Source organism: Bufo gargarizans, chromosome 4 (assembly GCF_014858855.1).
Source record: "Bufo gargarizans isolate SCDJY-AF-19 chromosome 4, ASM1485885v1, whole genome shotgun sequence".
Taxonomy (NCBI): Eukaryota; Metazoa; Chordata; class Amphibia; order Anura; family Bufonidae; genus Bufo; species Bufo gargarizans.
In genome coordinates this window covers 37,864,490-37,886,298 of record NC_058083.1, presented here as the reverse complement: position 1 = coordinate 37,886,298, position 21,809 = coordinate 37,864,490, and the positions used below count along the sequence as shown (strand labels likewise).

Below are 21,809 nucleotides of genomic sequence, written 5' to 3'. Positions count from 1 at the left end.
CTACCCTGAAATATTAGGTCAATTCACAACTTCTCCACCTTCAAACGTGCCTTAAAAACACATCTTTTAAAGCAGGCTTATCATGCTACCTAAACTGACTATTCCCCGACTAAACCTCTCCCCCACCAACTCCTCTGGCCTAAACTCGATCCTCTAGTAGTCCCAAACCTGAAACAGATCGGCCAGCACCACTCCTGTCTGTTCAATAATGGCTCAAATCCTACTTATCACAATCAACTACCTTATGTGTCACCCCCAATTCCTCATAGATTGTAAGCTCTTGCAAGCAGGTCCCTGACTCCTAGTGTTTCAGTTGCATATTAGCCAGTTAGTTTTGTTTTGTACATGAACCCTATGAATTTGTAAAGTGCTGCGGAATATGGTGGCGCTATATAAATACATTTTATTATTATTATTATTATCCCCTTTCCCTATCTTCAATGGTACTTGACCGGGATGCCATCTTTCCTCTTTTCTTTCCGTATTAGTTATGAAATCTCTCTTGTAAATGATAAGACAGAACACAAACATCAAAGGCATCACTCTTTGTGACCAGGAACACAAGGTGGCTGATGTCCTTCTGGTCATGACCATCAATCCAGTGATCCCTCTTTATAAAATCTATTTTTGTTTAGAGTGCATTGGCCCACTTTCAAACTTCAGAGTTAACATGAGGAAATCCCACAGAATAAGCATGGGTGTCACGGTGCGGTTCACTGTGACGTGCATGCTGGTTGCTACAGCCGGTATCGCAGCTTTTCAAGCTGAGGTTTCTTGTTACTCCTGACCTGTTCTGGTACCACCCTGTTTAGTTCTGATGGGGTTAATCTCCCTTTTTCGGTTCCTGGGTGTGTCCTTTCAGGTGCATTTGTTAGGCTGCTATTTCTGCCTTTGAGCGTGTATCGTGTGGAGTCAGTCTGTGTGCACTCTGTGGTCAGTTCTGTTAATTCAGGCTGCCCTGTGCTGTTCCAGACGTAGCTACTTGCTGGTCTGTACTGTTAATTCAGGCTGTTCTGTATCGTGCCATGCCTTCAGTCTGTCAGTCTGTCTTTGTCATGTCTTGTGGGTGTTTCACCTTTTTGTTCTGTCTGGTCTGTCTATGTTTTGCTTTGCCAGGTTTTGCCCTTTGCTACTGACTCATGGGGTCCAGCCATCTATGTCTCGGTAGGTGCCACCCGGTTCTGCATTGTTGTCTTCTGCCCCTGTTCTATACTATGTGTCGTACCATGCCTCGCTCTTGTACTGTACTATGCTATGCCTTGTCCTTGCCTGGTACCTTGCCTTGCCTCTTCCATGCATGTCCTGTTCCATGCCATGCCCTGTTCCTGTCTTGTATTCTATTGCTATGCCTTTTCATGTTTCTGTGCCATGTTCCTGTCTTTGTCTGGCAGTCCTTACTGCTCCTTGTGTTCTATTCTTGTTTGCTTCTATCGTTGTCATGTCCATGTAAATCTTTGGAAGAGGGTTCCTGTGTTCCCCGGAGGGGGAATGCCCTTTCTATTCTATTACTTGCCCTGATCAAACCTCGTCCCGGAGGCCCCCCGTATCTACGGCACGTGACAATGGGCCTCTCTCCTTCAGTTAGAAATGGTCTAGCTAGACAATCCCCTTTTAATTGGATGCCCCTTACCTCACATATGTAGGTGTTAAAATTAGATTTGAACCCTCAACTCTTTCCATCTTAATTATTTTCACGTTCGGAAATCCCTGCAGAACATATGACTACCCTAGACTTTCCTATGTTATCCTGGTTTGTTGCCTAAATCTTATTATGTGATTGCTGTTGTAGAAAATTCACATTTTTATTTGGGCTGGGAAAAAAGCATATATTTCCTCCAACAACCCTATGTAGAAAAAAAAAAAAAAAGCTGTTTGGGAAAATTGGATTGCCAAACCCTTAATTATATGGTGGGGCCATCCTCCTGTCAAGAGTTATGGACTGCCTGAGATCCCCTGCTCATAAGTCTTGGGTTGCTATGGAACAATCAAATTTTTTCAGCCAATTTTAACCACCTCCTTTTTGGAGGTGAGGATTTCTGTGTTTTTAACAAATAAGATATACATATCTATCATGCATGCACTTAATAGATAAAGAATAGTGAGCGCATACCAAACATTTTTGCCACAAAAAAACAAGAATAATAATTACCCACTTATCAGACTAAATATTTTTGGGTAAATAGAGGGAGTACAAAATCCTGGAGTCCTAATTACCGGTAAAAAAAAAGGATGGATCTTACTGGTAAGTAGAAGCTGCTTGAAGTCCTCCTATGGAGTACGGTATAAAAATACTTATACAAAGGGGGGCCCCAGAGCAGTTGAACACTGACCCTAATGTTCCCTGTCATGACTCGTGTTGATCGCGAATATTCTAATCGCAAATTTTTATTGTGAATATCGGCACTTCGAGAATTTGCGAAGATGTAGAATATAGTGCTATATATTCTTAATCACGAATATTCTAGATTTTTTTTTCATCAGTAACCTCCCTTCTTGCTTGTGGGCCAATGAGAAGGCTGCAATATCTTTGTCAGAGCTTAGCAACATCCCTAGCATCCAATAGGAAAGTTGCCTACCCCTTACTATATAAGAAACTCCCCAGCAGTAGTGATGAGCGGCAGGGGCAATATTTGAATTTGCGATATTTCGCAAATATTTTGTTGAATTAGTTATATTCTACATTCTTTTTTTAACTCGAAAATCGGCAAGGTAATTATCGCATAATATGTGAATATTATGTGATCAATACAGGCGTGGGTCAAAAACGAATATATAGCACTATAGAATATAGTGCTACGGTATATATTCGTTTTTCGAATATTTGTCATTTTTTCCATCTGAACACATGATTCCTCCCTGCTTCTTGCTTGTGGGCTAATGAGTCATTGGCCTAAAAGCAATTTAAGCAGGAAGGAATCATGACTTAAAGAGGACCTTTCATTATGATAAAAAATCTAAACTAAGTATACAGACATGGAAAGTGGCGCCCAGGAATCTCCCTGCACTTACTATTATCCCTGGGCGCCGCTCCGTTCTCCCGGTAGAGGCTCCGGTATCTTCAGATTTTCGGCTCAACCTGGAGGAGCCTGCTCCTGTTCTCCTGGGCATCTCCTTCTCCCAGGCTGTAGCTCTGGCCAATCGCAGCGCAGAGCTCATAGCCTGGGAGTTTTTTTTCTCCCAGGCTATGAGCTGAGTGCTGCGATTGGCCAGCACTCCATCCTGGGAGAAGAAGACGCCCAGGAGAACAAGAGCAGGCTCCTCCCAGTTGAGCTGAAAATCTGAAGATACCAGAGCCTATACCGGTAGAACGAAGTGGCGTCCAGGGATAATAGTAAGTGCAGGGAGATCCCTGGGTACCGCTCTCCATGTCAGCATACTTAGTTTCGATTTTTTATTGTAATAAAAAGTGCTCTTTAAGATGGAAAAAAAATATGAATTTTCTAAAAAAACTAATATACAGTATAGCACTATATTGAACATAGTGCTATATATTAGTTTTTTAGAATATTCGTAATTTTTTTCAATCTGAAGTGAACACTGTTAAAAATGACAAATATTCGAAAAGCAAATATATAGCACTATATACTAAATATTCTCAAATTTTCATAGTTGCAATATTCAAGATAAATATTTACTTTACGAATATTCACGCTGAACACTACCTAGCAGCAATTTTCTGCAGTTTTTTTTGCAGTTCTGAGATAGAGCAGTGACATTGCTGTGCTCTCTGCTTTCATCTGGACCCTATTCTTTATCCAATTACAGTACATTAGATAGATAGTTAGCTCATATACGTATATACTGTATAATACAGATAGTTAGTGGGAGATAGTCAGTGTAGGTTAGATAGTGATTTAGTGTAGCTGAGAGGTTCCAGTGCAGGGTGTAAGGTAGTGTGATAGGAATTACTGTTTCTCTGCTGTCCATACATACATACTACAGACATAGTGCTGTGATGTCACAACAATACTTATTGCACCAATCAGTAATATATACTCAGACCTGATAAAATGTGAAGTTGCATGTATTGCGCAAAAAATATGCACATCATTAGTGCCGATTTGCACAATCGCGGAAATAATGACTGGAGATCACGAATTCTCGAATTTGCTAATTTATTGCGAATATTATGCAAAAATTTTGCATAATATCGCGAAAACAAATATTGCCTATGCCGCTCATCATTAGTCAGGATTAGTATACCCCTGACAAGGGAGGCCCCGTCCAGATCCTTTCCCTATTAAGGAGGGAAAATTGTGTTAAAAAAACCAATTTGTCCAATATTTAATCTCCCAGAATCATCAAAGGACAAGGGGCATTCCAATGGTAAAGCAGTCCCAGACACATAAGTTAGGAAAAGCAGGTTAGTTTAGTGGTTTTCCGATATATAGATGATGGAGGGAAGTGTAACCCACCAGATATTTAACATAGGGGTAGTAATGTAACCCACCCTGGTTGGTCGTAAGAGCATAGGCCATTTAAACTACCATATACAGCTCTGGGGTGCTGCCAAGTCTGCAGCCTCCCAGCTATTCAAGACCAAGTCCTAATGGTTTAAATGAGCAACTAAATGTTGTTTGTTCCTCTGATTATGTGTATTCTTTATAATGTAAGCCTTCCCACAGTTCTTTATGACATAATTGTCCTTTACCTGCCCACATTTCTGTTAATCATGTTAACACCGGAGATTATTGCATACTTATTTACTTTGATGAGTAGTGAAATGAATAGCTGGGGCTGCAGTTGCTTGGCAGTGCCCAAGCTACATCGCTCTCTCTAACCATGTTCTCCTCCCTGTACCCACTCTGGACACCCGTACAATGCTAGTGAGGTGATGTCATCAGGACTGCAGGAGAGGAGGAGGAAATTGCACCTTTTATAGTTATTTACATCAGTGGAACAGCGTGTCATGCTGGCTTCCACAAGGCATTTACAGGGCTGCCATATGCACTCTTGAATAGCTGGGAGCACCCCATGGCTGTATATGGTAGTTTAAACAACCATACACTCTCACTACCAGCCAGATGATTTCTAGCTCTGCCCCTGTAACGTTATATTTCTCTACTTCGTAAGATTTCCCTACCTCGTCACTTCCGGTCGCACCAGACATGACATGAGGAGTAGGGAAATTTTAACAGCAGAGTTAGCTGGACACCAGCCAACTGGCCAGTGCGCAGGCGCGGTGATCGGATGTATGTTCTCAGCTGGACACCGGCCGACACTCCACATGCGCTGGGAGCCTCACCAGCGGTTAGGGAAGGGCCAATGCTTTTTCCCTACCCTAACCTCCCAGCGCATGCACAGTGTCGGACGGTGTCTAACTGAGAACATCCATCCGATCACCGTGCCTGCGCACTGGCCCATAATTTTTCCCTACCCTAACCGCTGGTGAGGCTCCCGGCGCATGTGCAGTGTCGGCTGGTGTCCAGCTAGCTCTGCTGTTAAAACTTCCCTACTCCGTCTTTATGCACCTGCGCGGCACACCTCCTCACTTCATGTCCGGTGCGACCGGAAGTGACGAGGGTAGGGAAATCTCACGAAGTAGGGAAATATAACGTTACACCCCTCCTTCTAAACTTAGATCTCAATTTAATAAGAGACTAAGCTCCCTAGTACCTATTGTGAAGCATTTATTGTCCTTTGGGAAAGTGAATTGAATATGTATTTTGCTCCAGCAGAGCTACCTTCACTTTTTCTTTCTCCATACTTTTATTCCAGATGTATGAGAATTCAGAAGAATGGTTACAAGTTCCTTACTTATTGATACAAAACGCCAGATGCTACATGCCAGAGCCAGTGAAGCAACTGAATAATCAGTCCCTAACTAGTGTTGAGCGCGAATATTTGAATATCGATTTTTTTTTTGCGAATATCGGCACTTCGCTAATTCGCGAATATTTCTAATATAGTCATATAAATTCGATATTTCGAATATATATTATTTTTATTTTTTTTTTGTTATATTTTTTTTCTTTCCCACTTCCCTAAAGTTGTTCTTACCTGTCCTTTGGATTCCTGGCTTCCTGGCTGCTCCAGTCAGTGCCCGTTGCCGCTCCTGCCGACTTCCGTGCTCATGGAGCGTCCCCATCACCATGGGAACGTCTCCATATACTAGAATGTACTGTCGGATTTGAGAATTACATTGAAATCGCAATTCGATTTTTTCAAGTTATAATAATCGAATTTAGATTTTAACTTAGCACTGCTATATTCCATATTCGTTCATTCTAGCCTAATATGGAATATAGCAGTGCTAAGTTAAAATCGAAATTCGATTATTATAACTTGAATTAATCGAATTGCGATTTCAACTTGGACCTGGTTTACTATGGTTGGCTTGGTAGAAGTAGCGAATATGACAAATGTATTCGTCATATTCCACAAAATGAATATAACGAATGTATTTGTTATATTCCACAAAACGAAGATAACGAAGTATTCTGCATCTTCGTTTTAGCTACCTATTCATCAACTTCGCTAATTCTAGCAATCATATAGGAAAGTTTACTATAGAGACAGCTAATTTTAATTCGCTATGCGATTATATTACTTAGCTTTTTTTTTATAAATAGAATAATTATAATAATTATCAGGTATTATAATTATTCTATTTTTTTTTTTTTTAAAAGCAGTCATATAATCGCATAGCGAATTAAACTTAGCTGTCTCTATAGTAAACTTTCCTATATGATTGCTAGAATTAGCGAAGTTGACGAATAGGTAGCTAAAATGAAGATGCAGAATACTTTGTTATCTTCGTTTTGTGGAATATAACAAATACATTCGTCATATTCGCTAATTCTACCAAGCCAACCATAGTAAACCAGGTCCAAGTTAAAATCGCAATTCGATTATTTCAAGTTATAATAATCGAATTTCGATTTTAACTTAAAGGCTACTCTCCTATTGAAATAGCAATGCGATTAATTCGTTATAATAATCGAATTTCGATTTTAACTTAGCACTGCTATATTCCATATTAGGCTAGAATTAACGAATATAGAATATAGCAGTGCTAAGTTAAAATCGAAATTCGATTATTATAACTTGAATTAATCACATTGCTATTTCAATAGGAGAGTAGCCTTTAAGTTAAAATCGAAATTCGATTATTTTAATCGCATATTAATCGCGATAACAAGAATAATGACGAATATTCGATTTCGACGAATATAAAACGAATATTCTGTCGACTATTCGCGAATTTCGTCGAAATCGAATATGGCACCTGCCGCTCATCACTATCCCTAACGGGTTCACTCTCACCGCTTTTCCACTCACTCGCCTATATGCTGGAGGTGACAGACAGAGGCTCCTTCTACCATGTGTGGTGTATTTGCTCTCTAGTTCAGGCTTGGTGATCAGAGAGTTTTAGCTAGAGTAACAAAATATGCAACTCTGTTATATGTTTACTTCTGGCCTGATTCTTCAAAGCACATTTCCACTGCATCAGGGAGCAACAACCTGAAGGAGCAAACCATGGCACAACATCTCATCAGGGCCACTACTATTCCCATCCATCTAAAGGACTTGCTGCAATAGCAAAAACAGTTTACAGCAAAAAGGTCTTTATTATATCCGTGTTATTAAACGGATATTGTATATTACTGCACGGTAACGTTCAGTTAGAGCAAAAGTATTTTACGGCAATAACACCATTTATACCCATGTTATTAAACACATAGTTCAAAAACACCACAAACCACAAACATTGCATTATTATATCTGGAGTAGCGAACGCTTTACTGCATCAGTCCATGTAGTTCAACAAAGACATTTCACTGCAAAATTTGCATTGTTATAATGTATCTGTAATCTAAACACATTAAACCACAAACACTGCATTGACGTTATACCCCTGTTACCAAATGCATCAAAGACATTTTACTACAATAATTGCATTGTTATACCGATGATAGTGACTGCATAGTTTGAAAACATTTTACCACAAAAGTTTAGTATTACCAAAGTAAATTTCCAATACCATTGTGCAATGTGTATGTAAAAGGAAACGGACAGTTAATTGAACCTCTGTATTTAAATTATGGGGAAAAAAAGACCCATTCCTTGTCCTCCCAAATTAAGAATGAGGGTAGTAGCAGCAGAAGCATCACCAACCATCAGGCCAGTAGTAGTAGTAGTGGCACCTGCAGCTATGACGGAGGCAGTAGGGGCAGTGGTAGCAACAATGGCACTTGTAGCAAATGCAAGGGAATCAGGAGGGGGACAAAGAGCACACAATGACATAACATAGTCACAGAAGTGGTGGAGAGGGTGAGGACTATGATTATGATTGTGTGTTGGCCAGGACCATGGACAGATTGGCCATACACCCTACAGGGAAATTTCCCTGTGTGCCAATGCCCAAAGGGCTGCCTGAGTCATCCTCACAGCCGGCCAGTGGAAGTTGTGGGGATGTATTTTTTGCTAATTGGGTTAGTATTTTGTGATGGACTGTGGTGTTTGGCTCTGTTGAGGTGGCATAATGTGCCACAATATGGTATTGCAGCCCATGCCTTCGATCAATTTGGACCCAACTACAAAATGGGGCAATTTTTTGTATTTTTTTCCAGGGCCACTTTTAAGTTCCCATTCCGCCCCTGGCCAGGACCTGGGAGCCGGATTGGGTGCTGCTGAAGAGGTAACATCAGAGGAGGAGGTAGCAGTGGCGGCAGTAAAAAGCAGAGGCAACTTATAGCCAAAACTTCCCCAAAAACTGGTAGGACCAGATCAGCTTCTATGGTGGTTAGCTTTGAAACTGGTGATGCCCCTGAAAATGTGCCATGCTAGCCTAAGCTCGGCTGCCTCTAGCTCTGTGTGAGCAATTCCCATAATTTGGACTTTTGTCCATAGTGGTGCAATTCCTTGCCTGCATCAAAAATTACATTTCTCCCCATGGAGAGGCTATGCAGTGCTCCTTTGGTAAAAAAAAATAAGTCCATTTTCTCTTTTTCCAAAAAATAAAAGAAAGCTGTGCCTCTGGTGCCATTACATTTATTAGGCATGAATCTTTATCTAAATACAGATGTGTCCTTCCTTCTATTATGTTCATGGGTAAACATATCCCAAGATGTACGGTGTCAGAGAACCAGCCTCGAAAAAAAAAAAAAAAAGAAGAAGATTTTGTCACACTCTGGAGATGTATGTTATCTGGGTAGCCACTGTAGTGACCTGTACTTGTAGGTGGGTCTGCAATGACAGATTTCACTGAATTCAACAGTTTAAAAGCCCAAATAATGCTTTATTTTCTATAAGACAAGATAGAGTTATTCAAGTTTAACATTCACTTTAGTGATTCCATGGCAAAAAAAGAAAAAAAAATGCCTACCTGGACCTTAGTTATACATCAGGTTTCCTCACCCATGTTCTTAGTAACTTGGTAGATGAGGCTTAGGCCCCTTTCAAATGAGCGAGTTCCACACTCCGGACTTACAGCGTGAGTATGAAGCAGCTCCTGTCCTGACCTCCCAGCAGGGCCAGGATTGCACAGAGTTATATTGATTTATGATGCTATGAACACTTAAAGAACAATGACATAATGCTGTTATCCAATACATTACATAACTCTAAGGGTTACATAGCATCATAAATCAATATAATGCTATGCAACCCCGTCAGTGCTGGAAGGCCAGGACGGGTGCTGCTTCATACTTACGCTGTCCGGAGTGTGGAAGTCACTCTTCTAAAAGGGGCCTTATACTGCAGACAACTTGCAGCTTCCAGGCATTGACACTGAGTTAAGCTTTCAGCCTTGTCTTTATCCCCAGCAGCTACACTTGGGTCTGCTTCAAGCTAAGAGAAAGTAGCGTACTGGAAGGGAATGGTACATCTCTCTACCAACACCTACATGTCATTCCATAAAAATCCAGCCCAAGAAATAACAAAACTGCCACCCCAAACTATGCTTTGCTGACAGTATTTTTCTGGATTCTTTCTACCTTACCCATCTGAGCATTCTGGATGAGATACACACCTCCTCCAGTACTTTACCACACAGTATTACACCATGCAGGGGTTGGGCTGGGAGTTTTAACCTGTTGAGAATTTTGGAAATATATTGTGATACTGTATTGTATTTGTGTCGTGCTATATTGGAGTCATTAACAAAACTTAAGAAAATTTAAGGGTGGACACACTGTAGGTCTAAAAATCTACACTGATTAATTTCTTAATATATCCTTATAATGGTAAGAAGTATTATTATTCTGTAACTATTGAAATATAGTAAAATTATAAAGTGCTATCTGTCTGAAGCCACCACTAGGGGGAGCTTAGGAGGTTCTTGTATACAATTTGTACACTGAACTCAGCAATACCCCAGAATGCAGTAAGCTCACAATAGACAAAATATTATCATTTGACTCTTTATCTAGGCAGGAGATTTAGAGCTTTATGACAGAAATCTCTTAGTAATTCAATTACATAGCAGTTAACCCTTCTCCAACCAGAAATGACTGATAACAGAGAGCAATAGATTCCACTTAAATTAATGCCACATGTAGACAATAAAGATAAGGCAAAGAATTATGATGACATACAACATATCTCATGGCAATGTTGTCTATGTGCGAGATATGGCACAGATCTCATAGGTTTGGGGGCCACTTGTAAACCCCAGTGCAGGTTCAAGGTCCAGTTTGGCTCCAGGCGGTGCATGGAAGGTGAATTTTTGTAATAGTGTTGTGAAGAACAGGAAGAGCTCCATTTTAGCCAAGGTTTCCCCAGCACAGCTACGTTTACCTAGAAGAAAAATAAATAAAAAAAGCATGAATAGAAGATTAAAAATTTGAGATTAAAATTTGGTTAAATTAGATATGGTGCTCTGTTACAGATTTAGCATTGGGACCCAGGAGCTTCAATTTACACACTCTCATTGCAATGACTCAACATTGTACCAGATCATAAATGGATGGTGACAGCAGGCTGTAGGAGTCACCTGCCTGAAAACATTTTGGGGTCATTCAATAGGCAAGGAACAACTAAATTAGACTTTGGCAGCAACTAGAGATGAGCAAAGTTTAAAAAAATTTAATTCGGTCACTTTGACTACTTTTTCACAAAAATGTGATTAGTTGCATATTCATTTATCACAAAGCACGTTAAATCAGGTCTATCCTAGCCTGCAGTTAAACTTTAGGGAGAATGAATCATGGTGTACATCACTGTGCAGTGCAGCAACATGCATAGCTTGTCTTTTGAGGTAGCGAAACAGTCACTGTGCATCAGAATGCCAGGCAGGTCACAGATATGGACGTGCACATTATCATACAGGCCACCAACATTCCTAGATAACCCCTAGCTAAATAAATAAAAAATAAAAAATAAATAAAAAAATGCACCATTCTTCAGTAAAGCAAAACAAAAAACTGTGCACCCCTGCAGGTGTCCCAATGACTCTTTAGTGGAACAATATAAGGACATGGAGGCAAAGCCAATAAAGTAGTAAAGAAAGGGTTCTTTTAATCCATGTTGTAGCAGTACAGACACATGCTTTTGAATCCCTTCTGTTAGCTGCAGAATGACTGCGCGTCACTATTAGGCAAAGTTCACACTTCGATTATTTGGTCAGTTATTCTCATGAGTTATTGTCAGCCCAAAGCAGGTGCGGGTCAAACCCAATGAGCAGGTGCAGATCTATGTATCATACCTGATCTATGTATCAGTGTATAGGCTTTGCTCCTAAATTTGCCCCAAATATGTAATGGAAATAATTGACCAAATAACAGAAGTGTGAACTCAGCCCTACATATCAATGTTAGCATCAGCTCTAATTTATCGGCATGGACTTAACTGTGCAGTGACCCAAGATTCAACTAATGGCCCGATGACAGTGGGGAGGGTGTTAGCAGTAAAGCTGTGTTTATATCACTATTTATTTTTCAATTCTTCTGATCCATCAGGAAAACAGGTCACCCCAAAGCAGATCCTATAGTTTGAGCATCCGCCTTCAAACCGTCAGTATTTGGTCAGCATTTAATCAGTATTGGTAAGGCAGAAACAGGAGTGTGTCCAAAACAGAGATATAAGTGATGGCAATATTTGCATGTCTTCAGTTTTGGATCCACTCCTGCTTTTGGCTTCCTAATCATGAATAAATCCTGGTGCAAAATACTGACCGTGTGATAGAGGCCTCATGCTCAATTTGCAGAGGTTTTGGCCATTTGCCTCTGAAATCAGCTTAATTCAGATGGAAAAGAAATCCTTTAATGGCCTTTATCACACGGTCTGTATTTAGTCAGTTTTTTGCATCAGTATTTACTCAGTATTGGTAAGGCAAAAACATAGAATGGCTCCAAAACAGAGATAACATGATGAAAATATTTGCATGTCTTCTGTGTTTTCGACCCACTCCTGCTAGTGGCCTTGCAACAAACTGGTAAAGGTGTAAAAAAGGCCCCCATTTTGGACCGGTAAAAAGGGTCTAACATTGTGAAGAGGCAGTAGTCATCCCTCTGCCGAATGGTGATAACGGGTCTGTCACTACTCAAGCAACTCAGCATACATCTGGCCATTTGCGCAAGGACTTGGAGGGACTCTGTGTCTCCATCTCCACTGCATACTGCCATGGTCTGTCGGGGTCATCTGCGTCTTCTTCGTAATTGCCCTCTAGCTCCTCATGCTCCTCTCCTGTCGCTTGGTCAGATAAACTATCTAGTTCTCTATAGAATTCCTGGATGTTTATGTCTTCCTCCTCATCCTTCTCTTGTGGCAGATCAGCCTAGGGCTCAGGTGGCCGTGAGATGTAGGCACCACGTCTTATGTTCCCTTGCCAGTCAGATTTATCAGCATCTCCTCTAGGATGTGAAGGAGTGGAATGATGTCATTCATCCCGTAGTCCCGGAAACTGACAAATAAAGTAGCATCCTCAAAGGGCCTGAGCAAACGGCAGGTGTCATGCATGAGCTGTCACTGTCTAACATCAAGGTTACACGAGGTAGTAATCCTGTCTGTCTGCATCATCAAGAGACTGGTCACTAGAGATAGCCTTGCGGTTCGCCCGGCGGTCGTTTCACGGCGAGCTTTGCTCGTTCGCCAAATAGGCAAATGTACGGCGATGTCCGCCGGAGCTAAAATTCTTTGCATTGTGCCGAACTTTGACCCATGACACATCCATCAGGTGGGGCAGGAAAGCCAATTGAGATGTTTCAGCACATGGACTCACCCCCTACCCTATAAATAAACCCGATCTGGCCGCCATTTTACATTCAGTTTTTTGCCAGTGTAGGCAGAGGTTGCTGTGTTGAGCAGAGACAGACTGTGAGAGACACCAAACACTAGCTAATAGGGCCACAAAAGTCCTTTTAAAGACTGGTATAGGTGTGCTATTGATAGGTGTGACATACTGATGGGTGTAATATACTTATAATATACTTTCTAACATAGAAAGTATATTATAGTGCAATTGTATTGTGCAGCAGTTGTGTGCGTTTCTGCTGAGATACCGCAGCTCTACAGACAGACAAACACCATTGGAACAACTAATTGCAACTTGTGTGATATACCAGTTGCCCCCCAAAAAATCTGATTGAGGCAGGGGTGCGATATACCTAGAATATAATTTCAATATAGAGCATTTGTATTTTGTTGAATTTGTGTGCGGTTCTGCTGAGATACCGCAGCTATACAGAGGGACAAATGCCATTGGAACAACTAATTGCAACTGGTGTGATATACCTAGAATATAATTTCTATATAGAGCATTTGTATAGTGCAGCATTTGTGTGCAGTTCTGCTGAGATACCGCAGCTATACAGAGGGACAAACGCTACTGAAAAAATGAATTGCAACCTGTGTGATATACCAGTTGCCCCCCAAAAAAATCTGATTGAGGCAGGGGTGTGATATACCTATAATATACGGTAGATTCTATATAGTGCATTTGTATTGTGCAGCATTTGTGTGCGGTTCTGCTGAGATACCGCAGCTATAGAGAGGGACAAACGTCATTGGAACAACTAATTGCAACTGGTATGATATAACAGTTGACCCCAAAAAAATCTGATTGAGGCAGGGGTGCGATATACCTATGATATAATTTGTATATAGAGCATTTGTATTGTGCAGAATTTGTGTGCAATTCTGCTGAGATACCGCAGCTTTACAGACAGACAAGCGACATTGAAACAACTAATTACAACTGGTGTGATATACCAGTTGCCCCCCAAAAAATCTGATTGAGGAAGGGGTGTGATATACCTATAATATAATTTCTATATAGAGCATTTGTATTGTGCAGCATTTGTGTGCGTTTCTGCTGAGATACCACAGCTATACAGAGGGACAAATGTCATTAGAACAACTAATTGCAACTAGAGTTGAGCGGACACCTGGATGTTTGGATTCGACGGGTTCAGCCAAACTTCACAAAAAAGGGCTGAAAATGTTATCAAAATGTGATCAATAGTATGGCAAGTGCTCTGCAAACAAATGTGGATAGGGAAATTACTTTAAATAACATAAAATATGTAAAAATAAAAAATAATAATTTTGATCTAGGAGGACGAGGTCCATATGGAGTAGCAGGTTGTGGAGGTGATGGATGTTGCGGTGTAGGTGGAAGCTGCGGTGGAGGAGGAGGAGGTAGCCTACACTGCTTTTTGGTTTTCAATTTTATTTTTTATTTTTTTTAATTAGGGTACACCCTAAAACATTGGGAAATATAACCTGTGATAACCACCTCCAGTCGTGCTAAACACACGTTGAGACAATACACTGGCTGCAGGGCAGGCCAGCACCTCCAAGGGGTAAAGGGCAAGCTCAGGCCATGTGCCCAATTTGGAGACCCAGAAGCTGCAGGGGCAGAACCATCAGTCAGTTTGTGTAGGCGTGTGCAAACATACTGCCCCACCATGTCGCACGTCCCCGTGATATCCACGATCCAACTTTCAATGTTCTTTTCTGTTCCTACCATGGTGATCACAGGTGGCGGGGAATCAGGGTTCCAGGCCAGAGAGGGAGCCTGAGAAAAGGATACCACATCTAAGGGAGGTCAATGGATGGAATTAAGTGTAATCGAGCGGAAATGTGGGACAAAGTATTGAAGCATAAGCTTCCAAGTTAAGGAGAGGGCGCGCGGCAATTACCCACTCCCGACTTAGGGAGGTAGTGACGATAAATAACAATATAGGACTCTTAAGATGCCCTGTTATTGGAATGATTAATAAAAAATTATAGGAAATGTCACTGGGGTATTTAGGATTTGGAAACGTTAGACAGGAGAGGCCCTGCTGCCGTTTTGTTGTTTCTAGATAACTACTGCCTGATCGCACGTTCCTGTGACATCCACCATCCATTTGAATATCTTCTCTATCAACTTTCGATGTTCTTTTCTGAACCTACCATGTTGATCACAGTTATCGGCGAATCAGGGTTCCACGCCAAAGAGGGAGCGTGAGAAAGGGAGACCTCATCCAAGGGAGGTCAATGGCTGCAATGTGATGGAGCGGAAATGTGGGACAAATTATTAAAGCAGAAGGAGCGAATGAAAGGGCCAATTAAAGACATTTTAGAAATGTAAGTCTCTGTCACCTATGCAGAGCAGGGGTTTTTCATCGCCAGAAATGGGTTACTGTCACCCACCAATGGAACAGATTATTTTTAAAAATTTCGGTCCATGTCACCTATGCAGAGAAGGGGTTTATTCACGGCAAAAATGGTAAAATGTCAACTCAAGAATGTAAAAGAAAAAATAGTGAAATTTATTAACCTGTTTACTAGGTAGAGCAGGGGTCTATCACAGCCGAAAATTGGTTAATTTCACCCGAAAATGTAACAGACAAATTAGTGTTTTTTTTTTTTACCTGTCTACTAGGTATAGGAATGGTATATCACACCCAAAAATTGGTGAATTTCACCTTAAAATGTAACAGACCAATTATTGAAGTGACATAAAATAAAATTAAATACATACAAAAAATAAAATAAAAAGCTTGATTTATGAAGTGGAGGTCCATATGGAGTAGGAGTTTGAGGAGGCGGTGGACGTATTGGTGTAGGTGGAAGAGGCGGTGGAGGAGGACGAGGTAGCCAACACTGGTTTTTGATTTTACAATTTTTTTTATTTATTAGGGTACACCCCAAAAGAGTGGGAAATATAAAAAATACAACAATGAGCAATTGAGCTGTAGTATAACAATGGCTGGGTAAGGCCGGTATACATGTCTATTGTGCACAAGGTACAGACAAGTCCTGAGGGATCCATGCCTGGTTCATTTTAATGAATGTGAGCTTGTCCACATTGGCTGTGGACAGGCGGCTGCGCTTGTCTGTAATGACGCCCCCTGCCGTGCTAAACACACGTTCAGATAATACACTGGCTGCAGGGCAGGCCAGCACCTCCAAGGCGTAAAGGGCAAGCTCAGGCCATGTGCCCAATTTGGAGACCCAAAAGTTGAAGGGGGCAGACCTGTCATTCAGTACATGTAGGCGTGTGCACACATACTGCTCCACCTGGTTGGTGAAATGCTGCCTCCTGCTAAGACGCTCAATATCAGCTGGTGGAGCTGGTTGTTGTGGCCTGCTGACAAAACTTTTCCACTTTTTTTCCATGCTAACCCTGCCTTCTGAGGTGCTGGCGGTGCCTCAGCTGCGTTGGCGATCTCTTCCTCCTCCTCTGCCTTTGCCTTGTGCTTCAAGGGGGTGAGGTGAAAGACTGATGGACATTGGCTGCAGGTGCCAACTGTGGTCTTTCAGCAGGAGACTGGGTGGGAGACAATGTGAAGGAACTGGCGTTTTTTAAAACCCACAAAATTATAGCTGTATTTCTAGCTTAAATTGCACACTGACTAATGCGGCAGACGCCCAAGATGGAGGGTATTGCCAAAAATGGGTGTTTTTCTCAAAGTCAGAAAATGATTGAAGTATTTTAAACTTGTTTTTAACAATCACAGATACAGAAAGGGCTGCAATATTAAGTATTTTGCCCAAAAAGGGTGTTTTTTTTACTAAGTGAATATGACAGCTGTATATAACGCTTGAATTTCACACGTGCAGATGCAGCAAGGGCTGTAAAATTGTATATTTTATCCATAAAGGGTGTTTTTTAAAATCCTGAAAATTATAACTGTATTTTAAGATTAATTTGCACACTGACTAATGCTGCAAAGGCACCAGATGTAGGATATTGCCAAAAAAGGTTGTTTTTTTTTTAAACCAGATTATTTTTGCAGTATTTCAAGCTTGGATTTGAATGTCACAAAAGCACAGATACAGTGCTAGTGCACTGAGCTTTCATAAAATGGCCGCCACCACCCACCTAACTAACAGACGGATAAAAGTTATTTTTCTGTGTCACTGGGATCAGGGCAGGGTAAAAAGATTGTGTACTGACTGCAACCACACAACTAAATCTATGTAGATCGCTGTGTTCAATTGGAGTTCTGATTAAAGATTCTCTCCTATTCTCATCCTCACAGCAGCAGCATCCTATCCCTACACTAAGCACAGCAGAGTGACGTGCGGCGTTATGTGACTCCAGCTTATATAGAGGCTGGGTCAAATGCTGCACTGGCCAATCACAGCCATGCCATTAGTAGGCATGGCTGTGATGGCTTCTAGGGGCATACCGTTAAACGCTTGTTGATTAGCTGCTCTGCAGCCTTTCAAAAAGCTCTAGGAAATCGCCGAACACTGAATCCGAACCCAAACTTTTACAGAAATGTTCGGGTTTGGGTCCGGGGTCCAAAAATCCTAAAGATCGGTACGAACCCTAATTTTACAGTTCGGGTTTGCTCAACCCTAGTAGATTCATGTCTGGATGTAGAAAGATGGACACAGGAGTTATAGATGGAGTAGCTGCTGCAGGCAAAGCAGAGTGGGGGGCATGGCCAGCCTGTGACTCATCTCTGTGCAGTGCAGCCAGGCTTGTGTATCAATAAAGTTATGTATTCAACAAAACAAGAAGGGGAGAAAATAAAGAGGTCTGCCAGGATTATGTGAAGACTTCCAGGGGGGTAGGAAAGCTCATGAAAAACAGATATTGGGGGCATATGTATAAATGGTGAGGGGTGTTAGGAGCACATCAAAATTTTTAGATTTTGGGACCGGACAACCTCTTTAAGTATTCCTTTTTGTACCCATCCAAATTGCGTATAATTTTCAATGGAGTAACAAATTGCAGATCCGCAAAAAAAGAAACGGATGACGTCTATTGTAAAAATGCCTAAAACGGACAAGAATAGGACATGTTCTATTTTTTTTTGTGGGGCTACGGAACGAACATACTGATGCGGACAGCCCACGGTGGGCTGTCCGCATTTTTTGCAGACCTATTGAAATGAATGGGTCCACATCCTATCCGCAAAAACAACGTTCGTGTGCATGTAGTCTAAGGCCAAAGGCGGGTCGGCAATACACGGCCGCCGGCCGTGTGCACCCTGCATCATGGATGCGGACCCATTCCATTGAATGGGTCCGCAATTCTGGAGATGCGGAACCGAGTCACGGATCGGAACACCGGCAGCACTACAGAGTGCTTCCGTGGTGTTTCTTTCCGTGGTTCTGCACCACAGAAAAAGATGTTGCCCGTGCATTGGGGACCGCAATTGTGGTCCCCAATGCACGGAACGGCTGCACAACGGCCGTGTGCATGAGGCCTAAGGAAAATAGATGGGCTATGCAAAAAGCAACTCAGGTTTACTCAGATTTTTTATTGAATAAGGCCCAGCAGACTTTTTTTTTCTTAGGGGAAAAAAATACTTTTCCAAAGCAGGGCGACCAGGTAAATAGTTAGTAACGATAATATCAGCTTCCAAAAAGATAAATACTAAAGATCCAGACACCACAGGGATTAATTATTCAGAACCCGGAACAAAATAAGTTATATTTTCTGAAGTATTTTTTCAGAGATTTATCAATCCGATAATAACATTGTCAAAGAGAAGATGGATTCTTATTTAGAATCTATTTTTCTCCCGAAGATTACAGAGGAACAGAAGATGGCCCTTGATAGTGATATCTCCCTTCGGGAGTTAGAGGATGCCCTTAGGGTGTGTTCAAGGAACTCCTCTCCCGGTTCAGAAGGTTTTTCATATGAGAGTTATAGGAAGTGTAGGGAAGTTATTTTGCCACGCCTACTGGGAGTTTTCATGGGATCTCTTGTGGATGGTAAGCTCCCAGAATCCATGCCAGAAGCAGTAATTACACTAATCCCTAAAAAAGAAAAAGACCCCTTGGACATGGGATTTTATAGACCAATATCGCTATCAAACACTGACTCACTCTGCAAGAGAATACCGATACTTTCTTTTCTTCCTCAGTATCTTTAGGTATTGAGGATTTATCTTTCTTTGGACGTTCTTCATGTAGTGGTGTAGGATGGCGTCCTTTGCAAACGCTGCATGTGGCCTTTTTCTTACACTCCTTAGTAACATGGCCTTTTTTTTAGGCATCTGAAACACAGTTGGTTATCCAGTTCTTTTCATCTAGGGATTTCTCCTTCAATTGTTGGCACTTGTGTATGGAGTGGTTCTCCTCTCCACTGAACATACATTTGAAGGTAGTCTGAAGATTTGTCAGTTGTGTCTCTTTAATGATCCCAGTAGTAAATTTGGACTTGCTCTCGTAGGTATCTGGATCTTTAGCTGCTGTGTTGGTTGCAAAGCTAGTTGCTTGTGCGCGTCTTATATCTCTTACAGGCATTTCTTCTAAGGATTTTAAGACGTAATATGCTGTTAATGAATTGCATGCTATCCGTTCTTCCTTATTGATGAACTGGGAGAACTCTTTAAAACTTGGGAAGTCCATACCTAGATCTAACTGTTCAGTCACATAGCGATTCCTTCTAGAATCCACTTCTTCAGGTAGCTTAGTTAGCATCCTGTGGTTTTCTAGATAGTCGTTCAGTACTTCTAGTCCTCGTACATGTGGGATGACATTGCTGCATGTATGCAGGAAGTCACCATACTTTTGGATTTTGAAGTGCTCTTTAGGACCTATTTTAGACCTGTTATTCAGTTTCTCTCTAAAGGCTCTTTGTACTAAGAAAGGATGACCATATCTTGCATTAAATTCTTCCCAAGCTTGCTTGTAGGCTTCTTCATCTCTTCTATAGAAGTTACCCTCAAGAACTTCCTTTTCTTCCCCACCAAGCATGTAGGGAAGTAGGAGTCTGCTTCTTCACTTAGTACAGATTTGAACCTATGACTACTCTGATTCATATCCTCCTCGTGTACTCCGAGTCTGGCTTCTATGATCTTAACTTCTTTTTGCCTTTCCAGACTTTTCAATTCAGTTTTCATTTGATGGCACTGTGCCTCCATTTCAGCTTCCATTTGATGGTGCTGTGCCTCCATTTCAGATTCCATCTGATGGCACTGTGCCTCCATTTCAGATTTCATCTGATGGGGTTGTACATCCTTTTCAGTTAGCGCTGCACCTCGATGGCAGATTTCATTGCAATTTCTGCTCTCTTGACAGCAAGTTGTACAGCTAATTCTTTTATTTTGGCTGAAGTATTTGAGAACTCTGATATATTTGTGGCACTTCTGCTAGCGAAGGATGTCACACTTGAGATTGTGGTACCACCTAAGGATTTAGCATAGTCTCTCATAAAAAGCTCGTTCATTCTACTTCTTGCTCTAACTTCATTATAATTAGCTGCAGAGGAAAGTTCTCTCATGAGCTTTACTAACTCTTTAGTGACTGAAGTACATGTGTCCATGTGCCTTACAATATCCTGGGAAGGTGTTGTAAATGACCGCAGGTTGACATATGCTGCCATAAGCTCTGATTAGGATTCTTCTACCTTCTCTACCATATCACTCAAGTTCCCTTTTATACTTTCTTGCTTCAGCTTTTTATTAATGTATAATTTCCACTTATCATACATTCTGGAGAACTTTTTTCCTTTCAGTGCTGCTTCTTGCTCCAAATTTTCCAGCATCTTTGGGGTCGGTTTTCTGACATGTGATGAACGTCTTAGTTCATCTGCTTGGGCTATATTTATTTGAGCCAAGACTAATGCTGCATCAGACTCTTCTACCTCAGACAGTATCCCTTGCTCTTCAACTTCTACTCTATTTATCTTTGTATCCTCGAACAGCGGCATGGTAATACTAGGCTCAGACATTTTACTTTAAGTGCTAACAATCAATAACTATCATTTTGAATATTAAAGGACCTTACACTTTAAATGCAATATTAAGAAATGCAGAAATGAATTACTTTCACTTTAAATGCAATAGCACTAGAAGACATACAGTAGTAGGGCTGGAGAGGGTTCAGAGAAGGGCAACTAAAGTAATAACTGAAATGGGTAGACTACAATACCCAGAACAATTATAAACAATAGTGTTATTCACTTAAAAAAGACAACTGTGGGGAGATTTAATAACTATGTATAAATATGTCAGTACAGAGATCTCTCCCATCATCTATTTATACCCAGGACTGTGACGAGGGGACATCCTCTGTGTCTAGAGGAAAGAAGGTTTGCACACAAACATAGAAGAGGATTCTTTACGGAAAGAGCAATGAGACTCTGGAACTCTCTGCCTGAGGCGGTGGTGATGGTGAGTTCACTAAAAGAGTTTAAGAGGGGTCTGGATCTATTTATGGAGTGTAATAATATTATAGGTTATAGTTACTAGAGATGGGCTGTTGATCCAGGGAGTTATTCTGATATATTAGACCACCTGTTGAGACTAAGTCTGACCGAACAGATTAAGAATGAATGGCGCAACAGATAAACAAGATGCACAGAGAGATTACACAGAGCCAACACTGTCCCCGCAGTCTCCCTATGCTCTTACTACAGCGTGTAAAAACTCTACCTATGATCTCCCTACACTGTCCACTATCCATTATTCTAC

At 41.2% G+C, this 21,809-nt stretch overlaps 1 protein-coding gene across 1 annotated transcript in view; it reads right to left on the bottom strand.

The window, feature by feature from the left end:
• Positions 1 to 7,551: 7,551 nt before the first annotated feature.
• Positions 7,552 to 21,809, bottom strand: part of LOC122934372 (cytochrome P450 2C14-like) — a 106,128-nt gene continuing 91,870 nt past the window's right edge. Inside the window, exon 10 of the mRNA XM_044289784.1 lies at positions 7,552 to 10,740. Coding sequence (XP_044145719.1) covers positions 10,562 to 10,740 — 179 coding nt within the window. The 3' untranslated portion in view covers positions 7,552 to 10,561. The remainder of the gene's footprint in view (positions 10,741 to 21,809) is intronic.